The sequence below is a fragment of the Botrytis porri genome (assembly GCF_014898465.1).
Source record: "Botrytis porri strain MUCL 3234 chromosome Unknown BPOR_005, whole genome shotgun sequence".
NCBI classification, from domain to species: domain Eukaryota; kingdom Fungi; phylum Ascomycota; class Leotiomycetes; order Helotiales; family Sclerotiniaceae; genus Botrytis; species Botrytis porri.
Window position 1 is genome coordinate 2,529,188 of NW_024066079.1, and position 21,343 is coordinate 2,550,530.

Genomic DNA, 21,343 nt, shown 5'->3' on the forward strand with positions numbered 1-21,343 from the left:
CTTTGTTATTGTCTTTCCACACATACCTGCTGATAAAGGCCTCGTAATGTCTCACGGAAGTGTCTGTGAGATTATCTGGTGCCGAAGCATTTGTGAGACTCTTCTTTGATGGAATTCAGTTTGCCGTCTTAGAAGTTGTTGTTTTCGAGTTGGGCGAAGAAAATTGGTTCCATTTCCATCTTTCTATTTCCACAGGGAGCTTACATTCATTGATAAGAATCTGAGTCTCTCCCTTCGAAATCTCATATTCACTTTCTTTTCGGCAAGCATCTCTGGAAGATCTTCATCATTTTAATAGTCTATTTTATTTATATTTCACATTTTGAAAAAGCTCTTCTTAGTATTGTCTGTCTCAACACCTTGTTTTTTTTCTTCTGCTTTTCCTTTAGTATGTCTACAACTCGCCAGAATGTGCGGGCACAGGACATCGAAGTTGGCTGTATACTGTTCCTTCCAAGGACAAGCTTTGCGGAGGATTTGCAATGTATGTGGTCTGATGTCAATGGCCATCCGTGTCAAGAACACGGAGGTTGTGTCTTGAAGAAACAGGGGCACGGTCACCCTGTAGTGATAATTGGAAAACATTATGGGCCCGATGGGAATAGGCCAGACATACCTAAGCTATCATTCGTTCAAGTAAAAGCCTTTGCAGTACTGGTTGATGGTTAGTAAAGGCTAACAGAATACTGATTAGATGACTCATGGTACCTTCCACTGTGCTAATACCTCTGGACCGTCGATCTTCTCCCCCTACGGACATTATGAGCGCGCCCAGGATACCGGGCGACTCACTTTCCCACAAAATTGCCGCTCACGCTACTGGTTTCGGGATATTGAGTATCTCCGCCGCGGTCCAGGCAATTTTCAAATCCCTCATGTTTTCTTCGCCTCACCGAGAAGCCTTAAAACTATGACCACGGGTCCTCGGGCACGAGCATACGATTCACGTTTGGATGAAGGATCTTATTTGAGGTTGATGCAACGACTAAATCTTGAGCCGAAGCCATTTGTACCTGATGATTACTGGGATGGTGAATGGCCTGCACTTCCCAACGGCGACTCAGCCGAGCATAGACAACCATCTTCCCACGCCGATACCAGTAGGCCTTTAGGGGTTGAACCGGTGAATTCGTCCAACCAGCCGCATGGTCATAACATTGCAGATCGTGGATGTATGAGAGATTACTTGCAGTCGTACCTAGCAGTACCTATCCTTGGCCCTGCCCCTCGCGGTAACGAGATCCTTTAATCTTTTGTTCTGCAATGAGTGCGCGCTAATCAACACATTCAACAGGCCGACTTCACAGTGCCAGCAACCAATCATTGAATAAGTCCTATATTACAACGTAAGAGTCGTCGTTGAGTAGTAGAATATTGAAGTCAATCTCTGACTTTTCTTTTTAGTGTTGATGGGGACGGGCCAGGCCAATCTTGGAATGAAATTGCAATGCTATAGACGGAAATAAGCTTCGATGAGAAGTGTGTACTTGAAATATATCAGCGGATACTTAATATTTGTTTCTCTAGACTGCGTTGCTTTTATTTGATTTTTCGTCGAACGTCTCCAGTCCTTACTGCTTTCATAGCCTCAATCAATTTATCGTTACATCATCTTAACCATCTTTTAGTAAATGCTTCTCGAGAGTTCAATCATCTACAAACAAAACTACGATTTTGACCCATCTACGGACCAGACTCGAGCCATGCGATGACGAGGTCTTGTTATGGTTCGCATATATTGATGGCGAACCAAGATAATCCTTCGAGGCGGACTTAAAGCATTTCGGATTCAATTGCCCTGTTTCTCCCAATTTATATTGATGCCCGAATCAATATTGCAAAGACGCGCGGCCTAAAGTTACCCCGGAGCTGAAAATGGTTCAATTGCTAGGTCTACGACGGAAAACTTATAGGGAAAGACAAATTGTCTGTACTTTTGTTGCAATCAAGGAGGCGTGAATTAAAATTGAAAAAACTTATGATCGTCACACCGAATAGCTTTTACAATCGCTTTCTACTTCAACTTCTGAGTGTCAATTTCATTCATACTAGCTCAAATCAAAATGGAACCACATCAAAGCTAAACTTACGATAATCAATCACAACTTTCTGTGACTATTCCAAATCTAAAGGATTCGGTTCTCTGATGATGAAGTTATCTTGGAATTGATTGCAGGTTTTGCAAACCAAAAAATGCTAAGAACTGCATCCCTAATTTGCAGAAATCTCGATGAATTTTTGAAAAGTTATGGGTCAATCCAATCAAAACATTGATCACATACAAGTAGTTCTTACGGTTTTTGTAATCCATGGCTCGTTCAATGACCGCCCTATACCGGGTATGTGGTTCATCCCGACCATCCGAATGTTTCCCGCGAATGTTGAGCCTCTCAGCCTTGGGAGGTACGGAATAGTCGTTGGTGTGTTTCTCTTGGAAAATTGATCATTGGTCGTATAGTAAGTGCAGTGATCGCAATTTTCTGTTCCTATTCGCACGGTAGTTCTAGCTTTTCAGCAATTGGTACGGGTCCAAAGAGTTCGATTTCATGAGCCAACGATTCGGTAGGCCCGCGCTAAAGACAAATGAAGCATTATAACGACAATAGGAAATAGGTCCAATCAACTTATTGTTCTTCTTATCATGAAAAGAATCGCACTTGACTTGAGTTGTAGGTAATTGAGCTCAAGGGTCATAGATTATACTTAAGCGCCTTCTAGAAATCGGATGAAACGCTGTGGACGGCAAAATGCGGGGTTGGGTTGACGGATGGGAATGTCGTAGTAAATTGTTTGTAGTAATTCAATAGTCGCAACAGCCGCAGAAAGTCATCTTTTAGTAACTAATCATGATGAATCTTAACAGATAGAATTCTTATTCCTTAAGATAGCCAAGAATCGCATACATTTAGTCCTGCGAAACGCCCCGGAGAAGTCCTGCGAAAAGCCTTCAATCCTTTCGATGCAGCTCTCCAAATACGGAATCTGTTGATACGAACTGAATGTTACCCAGCTTTAGGTATGTCAGAATGGTAGATTGACAAATTGGTACAGAAAATCCACCTCAAAGTTCCCACATCTTCCGCATCTCAAGGCCTGTAATTTTTTCCACGGCCCCCATAATCAGCGCTAGATTGCTTGAGAAGTTTTGAACTGCAGCATATCTTTGACGAATATGGCATTTATCGGGGGCTGAAGGATTAATTCGTTAGAGAGCAATGGGGGCTGGTTGTGAATATTTAGTATATCATTTAGCCACTGCTCTAGATCTTGAAAACAAAAAATCCGACTCTTATAACATGATAATCTTGTACTGTTTTTCACACCCAAGACTTCCGCGCGGGTTCACTATTTTTTGGAGCCTTTGGCATTGTCTTTCACATTACTATACGGACTAAGAAGTCCTTCCCATTCCTTTCTAGAGACGGTTCTTGCATGGAATAAGGTTGAAGTCTACGACTTTCTTCACACTATCGACTCTTCTGCATCATTACACAACCCTAAGTTCTTCTGGTAGAAAGGACTCGTACTTGCCCATCGCCGAGTACGTCTCCGCAGAAGAACTTACACTATCCCCTGGCTCTATTCACTCGTTGATCACGCTTCCGACCTCCCACATCCACTCACTTGCTATGAGGCAAACGAGGCAGACATTTGTTGAGGTAATATTACCACCTATTGTATTGAGAATAAGGACTGATAAACCTCTAAGGACTCTACTTTCTCAATCTATTGGATTCTCCGTGCCGATCGAAAACCCTTCAACCAGTGCACCTGCCGCCATACTGTACAACAAAGGTTCAATTCGAAAGACTATGCAGCTGGTCATGAGCAACATGCCACGCCAATATATTACAGTTTATTCCTTATGCTGCAGCGAGCAACTATCCTTGATACAGAAGATATGCAGCTATTGATATATAAAGCTATGTCTTGCGAGTGGTTAGATGGTTTAGTACCACACCGTCGCCAAAGCAAAGCACACTCAGTCTCCCAACATGGGATTGCATTGATTCCCTTCCCCATCCCAGATTATCAGGAGGCCTCAGTCTAGCTGAAAACATCACATCAGTTCTTTCACTTCCTTTACTGAGCATTAATGCCCCCTTATCTAACACCCATCGGAAGTACTGTCTCAAACACCTCCCAGTTTTGAACATCGACACCAATATCACACCAAGTCCTCGAAAAATACCAAATTAAGTGGTCAAAACTTCGGTATAATATTATCCTACCCAGTGAAATGACGCAGCCTTGAACCTTTAAACTAACTTTGCTTCAGTTCTCTATTGAAAACATTCTGATCATCGCTCATCGCCTATGAGCAACTAAATCTTCACTACCAAGCAAAGCTTTAAAGATCAAGACTCAAAGGCTCATGCACTTTCGTATCTTCCACCATCGCCTTTGCCTTCATTGGACCAAGATAGAAAAGCTTGACAAGTCTGATTTTAGGACGGTGTGCTGTCGAAGTCCCCAACAACAAAAGAAAGCAACTGGAAAGAAGGCATTCACCATGTTTGGAAGACGTTATGGAATACCAAGTTCCCTCCGCATTTCCACAGATAGCCGGAATGAGGTACAATGCACCGGATCACCACATTCTTGTGAGTGTTCTAACAGGAAGAATATTATGGAGTACCTTCAGAACGATCCAACACTTCCTTATCGAGATTCCATTATGAATGGCAGCAGAAAAGAAACAGCACTTACACCGCAAAGCGTATTCTCATCTGATTGTGGATACATATCTCCCAGTCTCAAAAACTTTCCTGAGAGCGCAAACGCTATATTTCTGACAGAACTCTCCGGGGAGAATAATTTTCATGAACTTCCAGATAGCAGCCTGTTGTCAGAACTTCCAGAAGGCAGTCTGAATTATGGTCAGTCAACCTCGGTCGCAGTTCATAGCTTTTCAAACAATCAAAAGCGAATATCATCCACTTTACAAGCCATAGTATCTCCAAGTTCCGCATCCAAAGGTCATTTCGCATCTCTTGACACACCTAAAGCTGGTTCAACATTTGTTACAGAGTTTACATGCGTTGATGGTGATCAAATTGGCTCTAGAACCCCATGGTACATTGAAACTCAAGAGTCAATTCCTAGTGCTGGCCATTGCCTATCAGATGATATTGGCTTTGGTAACTCTGCAGAGTTTGAAATGACCGATACAACCGCTGAGATGCGAACCCAGATGGATGCGGCGTGTCTGTCGCTAGAACCCTCAATTTCCATGACTCTCCAATCCCCCAGATTTCGTGGATCGATGTGCCCTGCAATCCAGACGGACGTGCGAAGGTTCGGAAGTAACCTTGATGCTATTCAACATCAAGGGCGGCTGTTCGAAGTTTCTCCTCAGATATCATCACCAGATACTGCTAGTACGGATACTAGCAGCGAAACATCTCCAAGCGATTCGAGCTATGGTCCTAGAGCCCCCCAATCCGATTATACTTCTGCAACCAGCCCGAGAAGTATATTTCCGGGAGACGAACGGCTTGGGTTTGAGAATGAATTTTTCAGTAAAGCTCGGCAGCTAGTAAACCCATCAGAATCTAGTCACGAAAGGTACTTTGACCAAAGTTATAGTCTGCAATCAAAACATCCAAATGATTTCAACTGGTTTGGCCTTGCAACTATTCAGTTTGAGCTTGATGATTTGTGCAGAGATCAGAAAATGCAAGCTTCTTATCATCCTGATTTCAAAGAAAACACTTTGGAGTCCGGGGATAGGGGAGTTATTGATAATCCTTTAACCGCATACATGGCACAAAGTGCCACAGCTATTGATCAAAGACTTCCAAACAACTTCCCCACCGGAGATGCTGCCCAATACCTGCAATCAACAATTCAATGTGGACTTGACTGCTTGAATAATTTCATACCCGGAGCGGAAAAGTTTGCGACGACCGGCGCTGCTACTTTTACTCCGACCATGGACACTGAGAATCAATTCGCTCTCAACTTCTTTGGGACTTATGAAGAAAAACATGCATCTCCGTGGTCTGCAGAAAACGTGCGGTAGGTACCCTATCCCTTCTCGAAGAAGAATTCATGCTTACTAGTCTTTGTAGAGGATTTAATAAGAATTTTAATTTCGCTACCATACCCGAGACCCAATTGCCAATAGAAGAAGAACAAGCAAGAATATCCACATACGACACTCCATCCCCGAAGTCTGACACCAAGGTCATAAGATGTTCTTATGCAGGCTGCAATTATGAGCCGGGCGGAGAAGACCAATGGAAATCAGGCAATTTAAGACGACACGAGAAAGAAAAGCACAAGATAACACTTAAGGATCGGGTAGTTTGCAAAATGAGAGACTGCAAAGCGACATTTACAAGAACAGGAAACCGCGATGCACACTTAGAGAATATGCATGGTGCTGTAATTGTTAGACAAAAGCGAAATCGAAGAAATTCGATGGCGGAAAATACCAAACAGCCAAGAGCCGGCAGGAGAATTACAAAAGCACCACGAAAAATCGGTGGAATGACAAACAGACCTAAGCAGAATCGATCGCAATCAGTTCCTGAAGTGTTGAGAAACACTGAATTCTGAGGATAAGCCGTTTTATTTTTTCAATTTCCTTTGACAGGAATTTACATGGGGGGTTTGCATTTTGGAATGGTCATTAAGATACTTGACGGTATGAAGGAGCGACAAAGCCGGTTTCTCATTGAGTGGAAACCTTCAAACCAGGGCCCGGGTGGTTTAATGAGGATTTGTTTCTCATTCGGATCTGAGGAAGGGCCGAGCTGCTTTTTACCTTGGGGGCTAATGAGCATTGAGGTACTCTGTCCCGTCTCCTCTATCATCAAGCTGGTTTATTGTTTATTGGGCGGGTCCAATGGATCGATAAAATACTTTTCAATAACTTAGCCATATTAGCTTGCTTATGTAGCACTTTATCTCAATAAAGATCAACATTTCATCCACATTTCAAGCTTCTCCCCATCATTGACATTCACGTATTATGAATACATTCATTGCAAGACCTACGATAAATTGTGCTAAGCTTCCTTAAGAATAGATGAAGTGAGTCTGACTTAGATTCTCCAGGCTCGATTTAGCACAAGAAGGCAATGATGAGACACTTTTGAAGTCAGTTAAAAAGTAGCCGTAACTCTAGCTTTCATATGTTGTTAACTTTCACGAAGAAAGTGATGGGATGACGATATGACTAGATTACCAATAATATCGAGATCGAGATCCCGAATCCATCTTCCAAGATGTGGTTATGTAGACTTTAACTCATACAGCTATCCGAGTGGATTTCCTAAACAAGATTTCCAGACTTTCAACAGTAAGATAGAAAAATTAACTCGAATCACAAGGGTTACTATTCGATGTCTCCAAATTGCCCACTATGAGACTGTGTGCAAATCCGTGAAGTGAATATTGCTAAAATTGGAGATGGTTAAGAGTGCTAGGTTGAGACGCATATGTATTATTAGATCCAGATCACGTACATTGAGATGCCGTGACAGGACTTGACGATACCAGCATGAATCAGAAGCTTGACCCGGTCTCAAAAAGTCCTGTATCTTCAAGTCCTGCACATTCCTTTCTGCAATCTTCTTGTCCTGTCAGAGGACCTCCCAAGGGAACACCACCGAAGAAAAGTCCTTCCGGAATGTACCCACTCCAATCTCCATGCGATATACACAGTGCCATGGTCGATTAGCTGTAGTCTCTTATCATAACATGGCCCATAATTGAAGCCCCCAAATGAGACCGTGTCACCGTGCACTCATACGGTAGATATGTCTCAATTATCAAGATTTGGGGGCTTGTATAGCCACAATCGATGCGGATCATTGGGGGCAGAGATACTTTGAACACAAATGAATTAAACTATATTGTCCATGCTTCCCAGAAGCCGCACGTAAACACAACGACCTTTCAACACATTTCTTCCCTGCACGACATTCGATGTCAAATTCAACCCTTCACCATTAAAGCCATCACTCATAATTATGATTTCCTCGTCCAAAATCATATCCAACATTCCCGCCACTCAAAGACAAAGTCCAGAAACCGAAAAACACCCCGCACTAGCCCCGTTTATCTGCGCCCCGCAGCATTCCACCCTCTTTCCCATTTTTGAAGTCCGGCTTCCCGTCTCGTTTCCAATCCTTGCGGTACTCTCTCAAAATTCTGATCATCTCGCAAATACACATTCACATTGTCTCTTCCAGGGACAGGCAGACTTTGAAGCGAATGCTGTGTAAGCTGTGCAGGCTGCACGGTTTGGTATTGTGCCTGGAATTGTTGTTGCTGGTTGTATTGTGGAGCCCACGTAGTTGAAGTATTCTGATAGGTGGTTTGTTGGTATTGATCATTTTGGTAAGAGGGATTTTGATAGACGAGTTGTTGGGTTTGAGGCTGTGTAGAATAGGATGGGGTATATGGGGTTTGTTGGTATGGTTGTTCTTGGTATGTGGATTGTTGATAGCCTTGAGAGTGTTGCTGGTAAGTTTGTGATTGCTGATATTGAGTGCATTGAGGGTTTTGGCCAGATTCGCTGGGAATTTGATTTCTAGAACGGTTTGTGAGTTATGAGCAGGTTTTGTGAGAAGATCTTAGACTTACTGAGATGTAGGATTATTGCTCGACATTTTGGTATTACTATTGCAAGAACGGATCCTCAGCTATTTGAGATGGATAGATTATCTTGAAACGTTCGAGTTGATTACAGAAGAAATAATTGTTTGTTGAAAAACGATAAATTACTGCCATTAACACTGTTATATATTTTTTTTCGCTGCACCTACACTTTACAACTTTCCAGCTCTTCCTTTCGGAACATACTCCACCTTTGATTATCGATTTGATAGATTCCAGGCAAAGGCAAAATCCAGGAATCTTGCTTTGGAACGGTACGTGGTAAGTCCTGTACGATGTTATGAGCGCTAATTCGTTGGCTCGCTTATTTTAGGGGGGCAGAACATCATTTTTCAACACGCCTTTGATTTTAAGCTTGCCCAATAATCAGTCTTTCACCTTTGATGCCCTAAAGTTGAATCCCTAAAATGAAATGCAAGTTACTTCCCGCAAAGTCCTTTCCGTATCCAATATCAATAATAATACGGTCTAAATCCCATTTAACACAGAGAAGGACTTGCGTCGTCGCAGTGGAAGTGTATCAAAGCTGCGAACACATGATATATCAGCGATAGGAATGGAAGGAATCGACCCAATCTATTGGATGAAGGACTTATACATGCCATATTGGGGAGTTTTTGCAACAGGAACTATTGCCAAAGGCTTGAAAAGATATGCATCTAGTTTTATGACCATCCAGTGTGCAAGAATTGCACCAGTGAGCAGCAGGTAAACCAGGAATAAGCTTTGAAAGGTCGAATCATCTGAGTGATAAGGAAAGATAAAGGCGCCGACCTTGAACGCAGTTTTCATTCACTGGCTCGTACGGGACCGTGAAAGCGTTTAGTATGAACTCGATGAAATTATCCGTGCAGGCAGCCACGAAAAAAAAATCATCCCAGAAGATCCATTGAAGACGTGCTTCACAAGTGAATATAGTAAGAGAATTTATGCAGATTCGAGGGTTTTCTCTCACTGCCTCGCACACATTTTGCAAACCTGATTACGGACTAAATTGTGATGCACTACCCGTTGCCTCAAATACCGGCGGGAAATAGCGTAAATTGACTTGCCAACATCTCTCAAAATATCAATTCAGATACTTTGAAATTTCATACGATTAATCAATACAAATTGAACAATAATAAGTGAAAAGAACACTAATATCAAACAATCGAATAACAGCTTTGTTATTAACTTGACAATTGAGAGGTATACATCAGTGGGTGTACAAACTAACGGGACACTCCAAAAATAGACTTATAAATATCTCTTGATAGATCAACCCCTATTTCTTCAGAATTATTGCAATCGTTGATTAGAAATAAAACAATCGAAATATAACTTCTAACTTCAAACAATTAAAGAATGAATTTGTTAGAAAATTTGAAAGTTGGGAAGTGTCCCGTCAATCCATGCACCCACTGGTGATCCTATCAGACTATGTAACCACCACCCAGTATTACACTTTTCCGCATGTGAATAAAGCTACATTTCAGAACCAAGAAAATCAAACAAAAATCTAGATATGCTACTAGAATAATTACTGTGCCCACAAATTCGTACTTTTAGGTTAGAAATGAATATGAAAGGCACGAGAATTCAAATGCATTCCCGCTCAGCAATTCAAAAACCACGAAATCAACACTATCAAACAGCAATCTGCACCACTAGACACCTACATATAGCATATAACATATGACCATGACAACAAAACTCATCTTCATTTTCTCTATTATTATGTGCTGCGAGACGTATGTGCCTCTTCCCCCCCAAAAATCAATCGCTATGACTCGACCCAGCAGTAGACATTCCACAAGTGTTGTCAACCAAAAACTCCATGCTTACAAAATGAGGTATAGTACATAGATCGGTACTATGAATTATATGCAACTCTATCATCTTGTCTCAATATACCAAACGCGCTGTATCTCCAGAAACCCTGAAAATTGACACCTCAGTAAGGTGGCATACCAACATTCCCTTTTTCATCCCCACCAATATCAATACCACTTAGTAGATCTTGAAGGTCTACCACCTTTCCATTATCTTCACCCCATGGCATACTTGAGTATCCACCGGCTCTACTTTTTGTGCTTCTTTTTGTGCTTCGACCGGTTCGAAATCCTTCAGGCGAATGATTTTGCGCTTGATCGTGAATGGATATGTTTTCACCCACAAGCGAGGATGGAAGTGGTGGAACAGGGGGAGCTGTTGTGTCATCATGTGCTACATCTGCTCTGTCTCGTGATTTCGATCTCGATCGTCCGTTCGAACGCATAGAAGCAGATCGTTCTACACCCGAACTATTTTGCTGGTTGTACGTGTTGATAGATATTTCTGAAGCTGAGAAGTCATAACTAACCATGCTCTCACTACTTGCATCACTCTGTGGCGCGCCGGCCCTTGTAGCTGGTAAAGGTGCTGTCTGACCCGAGAGTACTCGCTTTAATTGGTCAACCTTTGTTACTGACCCACGGCTCGATTCACTAGCAGGCGCATGTGAATGCCCACTACCTTTTCTTAGTTTGTGCATGGCACTAATCCCGCTTGCGGTCCCATAAGTCGAATTTGCACCACTTTTTGGATTTTGAGCACCAGTAGGAGATGCTGCTCCACTGTTACTACCATTACCTAGTCCATTGATAGTAAGAAAATTGCGATGGCCAGTGGTCATTGTACCTGCACGTGATCCACTAATTGAGACAGTTTTGCTAGTTTCCTGCGCAATGGCAATCACAGACTCCTTATTCCATTCTGACATCATTTCTTCCTTGATTCTTTCCGGTATGATAGTATCTCGTGTTGAAGAAGGCGCATCCGCACTAAGAATTGGATGGATAAAGCTTCGGCCAGGAGATGTTGGGGGGCTGCTTGGAGGAGAATTTAGAGATGCTGCATATGATAATGAGATAAGTTTGACTAATTGAAACCTGTCATCGAAGGTTGACAAAGAGTCGGCTCCAGCATAAGTGGGAGCTTGTTCTTGCTGGGATGCTACTTTCCCTTGTGGGCCAATATCATTGAGTCTAACAGGAGGAAATCGAATGCTATCAGCCCAGAACATAGCCTTTTGACGTTGACGGATTTCGTCTTGGATTGTCTTGCCAACGGGTGACATTTCAATTTCGAACTTCTCGCACAACGCCCAGAAATATCCATGACATAGACTTCCGATTCGGACTTTTTGAGCTGGTAGTTCAAACGATTTTATATCTTCTTGTAATTGAAACATCATGGGCAAACCGCTTCTGATCGCATTTACTCCCAAATGTTTGACAAGACTTGTGAGGAGAAGATGTAGTAGGAGTATATCGTTCTCGTAGTCTACAAATTGCAAGGCATTCTCATAGATAGCAAGATGTAGCAATTGTGAAAATGTTGTTCGTAATGACGGTCTAGAGGGCTTCTCTGCTTTTGATGCGTTCGAAACTGCTCTCTTCGTGAGATTGGTGAATGATTCATCCCTTGCACTCTTCGCCAATCCCTTCGGCTTCTCGTCAAAGATTTGCTGATCAACATTTGTCACCTCCCGATCAAGCCACGTCAATAGTGCATCAGCGTACGCTCTTCTCACACGCCCATCCGTGTCACGCAATAACCATTGTGTACCCTCCCAAGTCTTGATTGGAACTCTGTTTCTTCCCAGGTTTCCAGCAGTCATAGTCTTATGACTTGCCACAAGCAGAATCAACTTTATCGATTCCAGAGCTGTGATTTTGGCTGTATCAAATGAGAAAAATCCATCAGTATTTGGATCTTCGGTCATATTAGTGCTAGACAACAGAGCCTCTGTGGCAGATTTTGGATCTTCAATTGCTGCAGCAGTGCTTGGAACAGGTGATAGTGCTGGAGGTTTCAAACGTAATAAAATCGCTGAAACCATATCAGATATTTGATCTGCATAGTAAACGTGCGTGGCCAAATCTCCTAGACAATTCTGCAATCGGGCTAAGAGATCCTTCCTAGTGCCTGTTGGTACCAGAGCTGGTTCAGATGTAATTGACCCATGCAAGGCACCAGTATCAACTTTTTCATCGGCTCCATTATCTGGCTGAAGATGAGGTCCACCAACATTTCCAAGTTGGAGAACTATCAATATGTGCTGTACCAGTCCCAGTAAAACATCCATTACGCTTAATCCTATCAGGTTGATATCGGATTTGAGTAAAGCGTCTACCATTGTTGCAAGAACAAGCTGTTGCATAAGAGTGGCCTCAACTTGATCAGCCCGCACCAAACTATCCATGGCCGTCACCAGAATGACATATCGATCTTGGACTGGTGTCCATCTGGCAATCATTTCAAAAATGCGTGGTGCCCATCCTTTGCAGTTGTCGTTTGGACCATTCTCAATAACAGATTCTTTCTGGGAGACTCGGTCCGCAATGAACTTCAATACAGCTGTCGTAGCTCCGTGAACCTGAGCTCGATTGTTGACGACAAAGATTTGTTTTAAACATTGTGTAGCTAAAACACCAATGTTCTCTTCTGCCAATTTATCTACGTCTGCAGTTGTTCCAGGTAAAGCGGTACCATTCTCTCCTGCCTCATCGGCCGTTCTGGCCGTCGCATTGCTTGCCCTTCTCTTTGACAATGACTTTTCCATTCCAATGTGCTCTTCTGTCTCAGATCGTTGTTGCAATATATCAATGAACTCCTCATTATCCGTCCAAATATTCTCCAACAATATCGGCACAATGACGTCCAATTGTCTTCCCGCCACTGTAGCCAAAGCTTCAGAAGATGCCACACTCTTGACCGCTTGTAAGCCAAGACCCCTCCATCTAATAGCTACGGGCGCGCTCTGAGGATTACTGCTTATTTGCGTTCTTGTAGAAGCGAATGACGCGTAGATCCGCACGATTTCCTCGTACTGGTGAAGATATTCCTGATCCGCGGAAAGACTTGCCATATCATGATTCTCGCAGAAGACCTGGAAAGTGGGGATTGAGGATTCCACCATGGTGACATCTTGCGCACGAAGTATGATATTGAAGATCTTAAGAACGTAAGGCGCATACAGAGGTAGGTCTCGGGGTGCTTTTTCGATCAAGGCTGCCAGGATTTGGAGGGTAACCTGTACGTTTCTATTTCTGCAATCAGCATATATCATTGCTGGACTTTGGACTAATCAACAAACCCTATTCTAGCTCTCCAAACATCACTTGCAGTCTTCTTCTCCAAAAACTCCCCGACCTTCTGCACCTTACTCCTTCGTGTCGTGGCATAGAACAAGAGATAACTCAATTCACTTGAATTCGGCTTGACATCGACTGCCCCCTTTGTTGTCTTGGGGTAGCATTTCAGTATAAGAACCTGATGCTTGGGACGGCATTTCTGCCGTATGGCATGCATTGAATACGCGGCGCAAGAATTCAAATGGGAATCTCGGAGGTTTGTTTACTTTCGCACAATCGCAACGTTTTGCTTAATGGCGAATCGAGTGTTTTGACCAAGTGAAATTTGTTCTGAAACCAAGTCTCGAATGTGTATGACTAACTTTAACTGTTATCACGAATACGTCGTCAGCTGAAATAAATTGATATTGAAATCGTTTGGACCCTGCTGACCGAGACTTCCAGGTTGTCTGAGTTGAGAGTGGAAATAATCGCTAGGCATCAAATAAGGCTAAGGCTATACCATACATACCTGACTTCTGTACTCGTATAAGCAAAGATTTCGGTGAACGGAGTCCAAACTCTCCGGGATGACGTAAACGAGGCTGAAGAACCAAATAAGCGAGGCTACGATATCAAATGAATGAGCAATGAGAGACTGTTAACGAAAAGGGTTCTCTGAAGGTACATTGGTGAGAATAAAAGCACCTGTCGTGTTCGTTTCCCAAACTTGCTAACAAAGTGCCATAGATTGCATGAAACTTGTTGTCAAAGAACAGCTCAGCTAGATGATCCGCAATCACATGTCAATGCACAGTCAATGCGGAAGACCTGAAGTCTGCAGAGATTCTCTGTTAGGCGTGTTCATTTGTGCAGTTTGACAAGACTTTATTATATCCATGTGTTTCGATATGAAGATGCAAGGAATAGTATATCAAACACAAGATCCAGAATAGATATTGCTCCGTCTCTCTGGGAAGTCTATCGCCTTGCCCTCGGGCTGCCCCAAGAACCAAAACGTACGAAATGGTATCGAAAAGGAATTCTAAAAGTCTATTAAAACACAAGTCTGCATACGCTCAATGCTCAATGCTCGTCCCTTACTCTCTTTCCCCTTGTTCTATCTATTGTACCCTAAAGTCGGCCTCTCAAAATTACATGATTACATCAAAGATTCCCTTAAATCTTGGCTTTCTCTGTTCCGTCTTGATTAAGTCTCACAACACCCTACAATATCTGTTAGCAATATACTCAATATGATTCCGCGAAGGGAAACCCTACCTCCTGAAAACATGTAGCAATCAACGTTCCATCCTTAGAGAACATATGCTGGGTGACCACTCCTCTCCCATCTCCAGACCATGGACTTGACATCTCCGTAAACATCCACTCATCTGCTCTAAACTTCCTTGGCTCATGAAAATATATAGTATGGTCTAAACTAACCATCATACCTACCTCTGGCCTTCTCTTTTTGTTATTCAAATCATCCCCGAAACCTTCTGCTTCTTTCAATTTCTTCATATACTTATCGTTGTCGGTTTCTTCCGCGGTCTCTCCCTTCTTTTTCTTTTCTTCGTTGCCATATCTCCATAGCTTATGTATTCTCCCAACAGTTCCAATGAAGTAGCTATCACTCATATAAGCCAATGCATTCAAATGCGCCTGATGTCCACCTTCATCACTGATCCTTCCTCTTGCTTTGATCCACTGCCGGGTTCTCTGTTCATGCGGTCGCCCAGTCTCCCCATTCAAAATCTCGAGCCTCTGACTAACAAATGGACTATCAGTCCTCATTTCTATCTGTAACAACTCTTCATCCTCATTCGGTTGTCTGATGTCCTTAGGGATTGGGACCGCATGTTCTACTTTTTGCTTCCCTCCACTGTTCTCCCTCACAAATGACATAGTGGTTGTGAATATACATTTTCCCTTCTGACGTGCTTGTACTGTGCGAGTAGCGAACGAGCGGCCTTCACGAACATGTTCAACGTAGTACATGACTGGTAAATCGGAGTTTCCAGCCAAGACAAAATAGCAGTGCATGCTGTGTACCGTGAAGTTATGCGGGACCGTGCCTTGTGCGGCTGCCAGACATTGTGCGATAATTGCCCCTCCGTATATGCCTCGTGCACCAGGGGGATGCCATAAGGGGTGAGTATTCGTGAAGATATCCTGGGTATAGAGAGGTTAGATACAAAGATCCATTGAGCAGTCTGCACGGAATTATAGGAATTATAGGAAATCTGGTGCTTACTGGCGCAATTTGACTCAGCTCCCGAAGCTCTAACACATTCTCGATGGCAGATTTCGAGGGATTGATAGGAGGAGGTGGGACAAGCGTTGGTCGATCAGTCATCTTGTTATCGTGAATGCTTGGAATTAGAGTGATTGTGTGAGAAAGAGCTCTATTTTGATGAATGAGGCGTGGTTTCTTATTGTAGAAATTCAAGGTCAAGTATATATGAGCAGTTCAATGTGATTCTTCTTTGGAAACAACCTCATACTTTTCATGTTTTATTGATCATTGACCAAATATTTCTTTGATAAGGAAGTCGTTTTTACGTTTTTGACCGAGGTTCATACAAAAGCGGGCCGAAATGTTGCAGCGGCCACTCACATGTCTCACTCATATTTACCGACATAACCCCTGAAACTTTTTTTATACTTCATTTCGCATTGCAATCACAAGAAGTGGATTCACCATCTATTTCCAGAATTATTTAATTTTCACATCGACCACCAACTGACTGGATACCTCCTTGGCAACGATTAATGCCGAGGTTCGTATTGACTTCATGATGGAGCCCAGCCTTGGACCTTTGGCCGCAGTATCTGCCCCTTTCAAGAAAGCCCAAATAGACATGAATGTTCGTGAACATATCATCAAGACCCATAAGATTACCTAGTACCGTGGTATACTGTATTGTACATTGCCAGTATAATTGCGATTCATCTATCCAGCCTATTCATATCTCAATAGCTCTTGACCAAAAAGACCATGCACGAGCGTGCATCGTCGACGTAGAGTCTATATTCTACTATAGCCGAGGACAAAATCTAAGCCTATCCTACTCAGCCTCTCTATTAGTCGTTTTTCAGGGAAAAACACTGCTGGGTAGATATACTTGCGTGAGTTACCAGGCCTGGACGCGGGCTCGGCAAAGTATATTCCCTAGCCATATCGTGCCCTTCACGTGGTAACTCGTTGAAGTTTGGAGAATTTGCCTGCGGAATACATTTTGTCTTTCACTCAGTGATAACGATAGTACCTGCATATAACTGATCTTCTATCCCACGGATGTTGCTTTGCGCGCTGTGCGAGGAGGCACATCGAATGTCAACGAAAAAAGCCTAAGGACCCGCAGGATGCCGAAGGGGTGTCTTCTGAGCTTCGAAGATTCCCATAAAAGTTGAAGTTGAGGATTTCTAGCGTAGTTTCAAGATGCATTAAGATGCAGTGAAATCCCACAGATGAACTTGCTTTCGTTAATCTTTGAGATTCTATTCCATAAATTTCGATATTTGACAGGATACATCCTTAGATTCCGGAAATGGAGAAACTGAAAAAGTCTGCCCGTCTATTCTGCAAGTTATTTGGAGCGTTTCTCAGCCCTTCGAGTCACATTAAGGAACCAATTTGAGGTTTCCAAGTTGAGTGTAAAATTTGGAGAGATAGATTTGTTCGCTCGAACTCGAATGGAACCTCGAGTTCACGGCTCAAGAATGCATGTCCCAAAAATCGAGAGTAGTTATTCAATTATATATTGCATTTCCATTGGCCAACATTCGCAAGGCTGAAAGCTTCATGCGTAAACATACTAATTGAGGGGGTACATCAAATCCATTCTCGTCGATATCCTGATCTTGGCAGACAAAAGGTCGTGACTTTCCATGTTTCGAACGGCGATCGAGTAGATCGCATACTCTTCCGACAATTCTACCTTGATTTCCTTCCTTTCTCATGACTACAGCGGTGCTTGTACCGCGGAACTGAATAATGAGATCGCCAACTTGTGCATTGTCTGATGCGTATCCTATCATCCCATTTTCTTCTAAGAACAACCTGACTTTTGTAGTATTGCTAGATTGCTCTGCCTTCCATTTTGCTTCATGGAGGGTTTGATTAAATGATGACAGTAGTTTATTCACTACGCGATCTCTCTTTCCTGGTGGCAGCGACTTCTGACGCGGGCTTGATACATCGGAAGTCAGCAGTTCGGTGTCCTCGACTCTAGGGGCATCGTTTAAGTGAAAAGCTGAAAATGAGCATTTCTCACGACTCCCATAGTTGCAAATATCATCGATGTTACGGAGTCGTTCATCGTGAAAGTATCCTTTACCGCCACGTTGATGATAGGAGTAACGCAATTGATCCTCGATGAGTGGAGTTGTATTCAAGTCTGAAAAGTTTAAATCTCGAAGATAGCCTGTTAAGCACAAATCTTTTAGCGGTGGGCTAATATACACAATGGATCCTCGAACGTTTCCAACTGCTTTCATGATCTCTTGACCTTCCAAAGCATCAGGGTTATGATCGAGGAAATCTTGCACGATATAGATTGAATTGGACATCGTTCTCGCAAGTGTTTGTCGGAAATGTTCATATTTCTGAAGAACGTCAAGTTTATCGGTATGGCGACGGAAATGATGCAGAGTAACCAGAGATATAGTTTCGAAGAACGTTTGTCTATAATCTGCAGGCGTGGCCTTGGTACAACAATCCTTCGCAAGGCTATACAAGCCAAAAAACCTATCTCTTTGATCGGTGCATAATGCTTCACTGTGGGTCAGAAAAAGATCTAGCAAGGGAATTCGCTCCTTGATCTCTCGTCTCCTCTCGGATAATCGGGAGGGTACGCTATTTCGTATAGCTTCCAGTGTCTGGAGCAAGCTAAAGTATCCTTTATCGCCGCCTCCAGCTAATGATGTACCAACATATAGGTTTGTGGCTGTCTCTTGAATAGTATTCATTCGTCGAAACACCCAATCTAGGCGCCCCCAATCAAAGATTAATGATGAGCAGTGAGCTTTGATTTTTGAAGCGAGGACTACCTCTTGTATAATCCAAAGTCTTTGCCAATATGGCCTGTGGCACAGTAAAGACAATTCGGTCCAAAGCTTTACATGAGAAACAGCTGCATGTTCTGTTATGAATCTCGATAGCTCTTTCGCAGACGTTGCGGAGTTGCCTAGATTGTCTAGCAAAGTCATTGCACCCCAGTAATCTCTGCCAGCTTTGCCCAACCACACAACAACTTCATCGGCTTTTGCATATATTTGACTCATAAGTGAAACTTGCGCATTGCGCTCATCAAAGTCTTCTTGATTGATGCATACAGCATCCACCCATAGATAACGCCGCCGACTCCGCAAGCGAAGAGCTTCTAGTGCCGCAAATAAGTTGTCTCGCACATAGCAATCTGTATTATCAATCTTGATTGTTTTGTTTGCAGGTAGATCACCCCATGCATAAGATAATGCCTCATATTTAACATTGGTGAGCAGAGAAACATGAATAAATTCATACTTCTGGCCACTGGAGCCGGCGCATGGAAGAATCAGAAGGCGAATATGTTCTCTATCAACATCCAATGGTTTATAGGAAGGTTTGGAATCCCTTACGGGCGTATAGTGATTTAGATCTGTAGAAAACGGGGAATTTGAAGTGTCGATTGAAGGGAGTGAAGGTAATGTGCAACCATTGATTGGCATTATTGACACAATTGTTTCTTCCAAAGGCCCACTAGGAGCCGAAGAAGGTGTGGTTTTATGCATAGCTAATCAATGCTGTAAACTCGAACCAATTAGATTTGATTCATCTATTGCCAATGGTAAGTTTTAACCAATGGTCTAAGTTCATTTGTCGAGCTCTGGGCTAGGAGATTCAAAAAGATGCAGTCGGAATTATTGGATAGAATCTTCTCAACATCACCAGTTGAATCCGAAAGGTTAAGAGATTCATTTATCATAACTATGGGTTGAAGTATACAATACACAGCTTCTGACGAAGTTGAAGATAAAATCGTCGCATATAAAAGCAATAGTGAGATTCTAGAAAATTCGGTGTTTGAATGACAGCCTTGCAGATGCATCACTAGCGTGATTCATATTATACAGGTCACATGTTGTATTAATGGCGATTGTTTGACAGGTGAGTTCAACAAAGTCCAAATGCTCCTACCAATGTTCACATCCACGACTCAAGTATTACTTATGAAGCTCAAAATCTTCAATTCTGGTCCCGCATCACTTGTATCATATTGAGCTTATACGAGTCGAAGACTGTTACTGCCGGTAAGTTCAAGTAGTTTGATTCCATTCGAGATCTCACAAAGCTCGGTTTGACCCCTTTCACCGCACAGTATAAAGACTATATAACACGGTGTAATCAGGATACACCACCATGCTGTGAACAATTAGTTCAGACGACTGTATGAAGATAAAGGTGTCAGAGCTTGCGATATGAAATAAGACCTCAAATGAAGATTGCATGTCTTTCGCAGTGATAATATATGTTTGTTCACCCAGAAATGATACACCAGGTATTGGATACCAGGTGGTAGCCTGTTTATAAGATCTTTTATTCTCCAAAACGCCGGATCAACATGTCGACTTCCCACACCGCTGATCTCAAATATGCTACTATCAATATTGTATCCTCCGAAACCCAGCCTCAAGCTTAATCGAACTGAAGGCATTACATTAGTTGATGTCGGAAAATTTCACAGGATGACTTACTGGTGTTAAGAACGATTCTGCAACGAATCTTGCGCGAGCATTCAACTATTGTCTGTCAGCGACCGATCTGATCAAGGGGAAGGTAAAACTCACAAATAGCTTCATCTCCGAGATTTCCTTATCAACCTCCTCCATAAATTCTATGATGAAGTCCACCAGCTTGTGCTTTAACATCTCCTCTGTGTGGAAATTCGTGATTAAAAACGAGATATCGTAGCCCTATTCAAAATCAGCCTCCGGCCCTTGCACATCCAAATCTGCCACCCACCTTGACGGGTTTCCTCCTGAGAATGAAGAATGCTTCTGCTCGTTGAGTCAAGAACCTGGTAAATTTGTGTACGAGAATGTGCTCAATTTCGTCCGCTTGTTTGATGTTGATACTGATTCGGACACTGTTGATACTGGGTTCAATGAGAACCCGTTCATTCTCATTCCGTGCGACTGTCAATGAATTTAATAGAACTTCCGGTGAAGTCTTAGCTTCAATTTCGGGCACATTGTGTCTTTCGGAGGTCTGGGATGCGAAGTTCGAGAGACACAGAGCTGCTGTCAAGGAGGATCGTACGCATTGAAGGTAAGGTCGCAATGATTGAGACTGCAAGAATTAGTTTAGTAAAATTCTGCCATTCATAAACTCCTTGAGCTATAATGATAGGAAGTTCAGATTGCTACATACCATCTCGTTGATGTTTCTTATTTCAAATGCCTCCTTTCAATGAGAAGATGTCATCAACAGTACCAACCAGCCGTACGTGTTGTCGATGCTTTGGTGGGGCTTTCTCTAATAGTCAAGGAGTCAAGCAGCCCCGGACGGAAAAAGCCGCACAGGCGAAGGAAACCCGCCAACCAAATATATTTCACCTTCTTTAATA

The 21,343-nt window shown here is 42.7% G+C and overlaps 7 protein-coding genes across 7 annotated transcripts; 2 read left to right on the forward strand and 5 right to left on the reverse strand.

Annotated features, from left to right (window-relative positions):
• Positions 1–390: 390 nt before the first annotated feature.
• EAF01_004420 (uncharacterized protein) lies at positions 391–1,249 on the forward strand (the record flags this gene model as incomplete). The annotated part of the gene is made up of 2 exons (XM_038912674.1): positions 391–636; positions 695–1,249. 2 exons carry the CDS (start codon positions 391–393, stop codon positions 1,247–1,249), a joined length of 801 nt encoding a protein of 266 aa, XP_038772358.1.
• Positions 1,250–4,513: 3,264 nt separating this feature from the next.
• EAF01_004421 (uncharacterized protein) lies at positions 4,514–6,564 on the forward strand (the record flags this gene model as incomplete). The annotated part of the gene is made up of 2 exons (XM_038912675.1): positions 4,514–6,021; positions 6,075–6,564. 2 exons carry the CDS (start codon positions 4,514–4,516, stop codon positions 6,562–6,564), a joined length of 1,998 nt encoding a protein of 665 aa, XP_038772359.1.
• A 1,506-nt stretch (positions 6,565–8,070) lies between these two features.
• Positions 8,071–8,624, reverse strand: EAF01_004422 (uncharacterized protein; the record flags this gene model as incomplete). Its single annotated transcript, XM_038912676.1, has 2 exons — positions 8,071–8,545; positions 8,599–8,624. The coding sequence occupies 2 exons, from the start codon at positions 8,622–8,624 to the stop codon at positions 8,071–8,073; spliced, it is 501 nt and encodes a 166-aa protein (XP_038772360.1).
• Positions 8,625–10,567: 1,943 nt separating this feature from the next.
• On the reverse strand, positions 10,568–13,968 carry EAF01_004423 (uncharacterized protein; the record flags this gene model as incomplete). The annotated part of the gene is made up of 2 exons (XM_038912677.1): positions 10,568–13,700; positions 13,754–13,968. The coding sequence occupies 2 exons, from the start codon at positions 13,966–13,968 to the stop codon at positions 10,568–10,570; spliced, it is 3,348 nt and encodes a 1,115-aa protein (XP_038772361.1).
• A 941-nt stretch (positions 13,969–14,909) lies between these two features.
• Positions 14,910–16,089, reverse strand: EAF01_004424 (uncharacterized protein; the record flags this gene model as incomplete). Its single annotated transcript, XM_038912678.1, has 3 exons — positions 14,910–14,957; positions 15,012–15,905; positions 15,988–16,089. 3 exons carry the CDS (start codon positions 16,087–16,089, stop codon positions 14,910–14,912), a joined length of 1,044 nt encoding a protein of 347 aa, XP_038772362.1.
• A 1,397-nt stretch (positions 16,090–17,486) lies between these two features.
• EAF01_004425 (uncharacterized protein) lies at positions 17,487–19,508 on the reverse strand (the record flags this gene model as incomplete). Its single annotated transcript, XM_038912679.1, has 1 exon — positions 17,487–19,508. The coding sequence occupies one exon, from the start codon at positions 19,506–19,508 to the stop codon at positions 17,487–17,489; it is 2,022 nt and encodes a 673-aa protein (XP_038772363.1).
• Positions 19,509–19,771: 263 nt separating this feature from the next.
• On the reverse strand, positions 19,772–21,239 carry EAF01_004426 (uncharacterized protein). Its single transcript, XM_038912680.1, has 5 exons — positions 21,148–21,239; positions 20,740–21,066; positions 20,565–20,690; positions 20,472–20,516; positions 19,772–20,421 (listed from the first exon to the last, which is right to left on the reverse strand). The coding sequence occupies exons 1-5, from the start codon at positions 21,148–21,150 to the stop codon at positions 20,413–20,415; spliced, it is 510 nt and encodes a 169-aa protein (XP_038772364.1). The 5' UTR covers positions 21,151–21,239; the 3' UTR covers positions 19,772–20,412.
• Between the last annotated feature and the right edge of the window lie 104 nt (positions 21,240–21,343).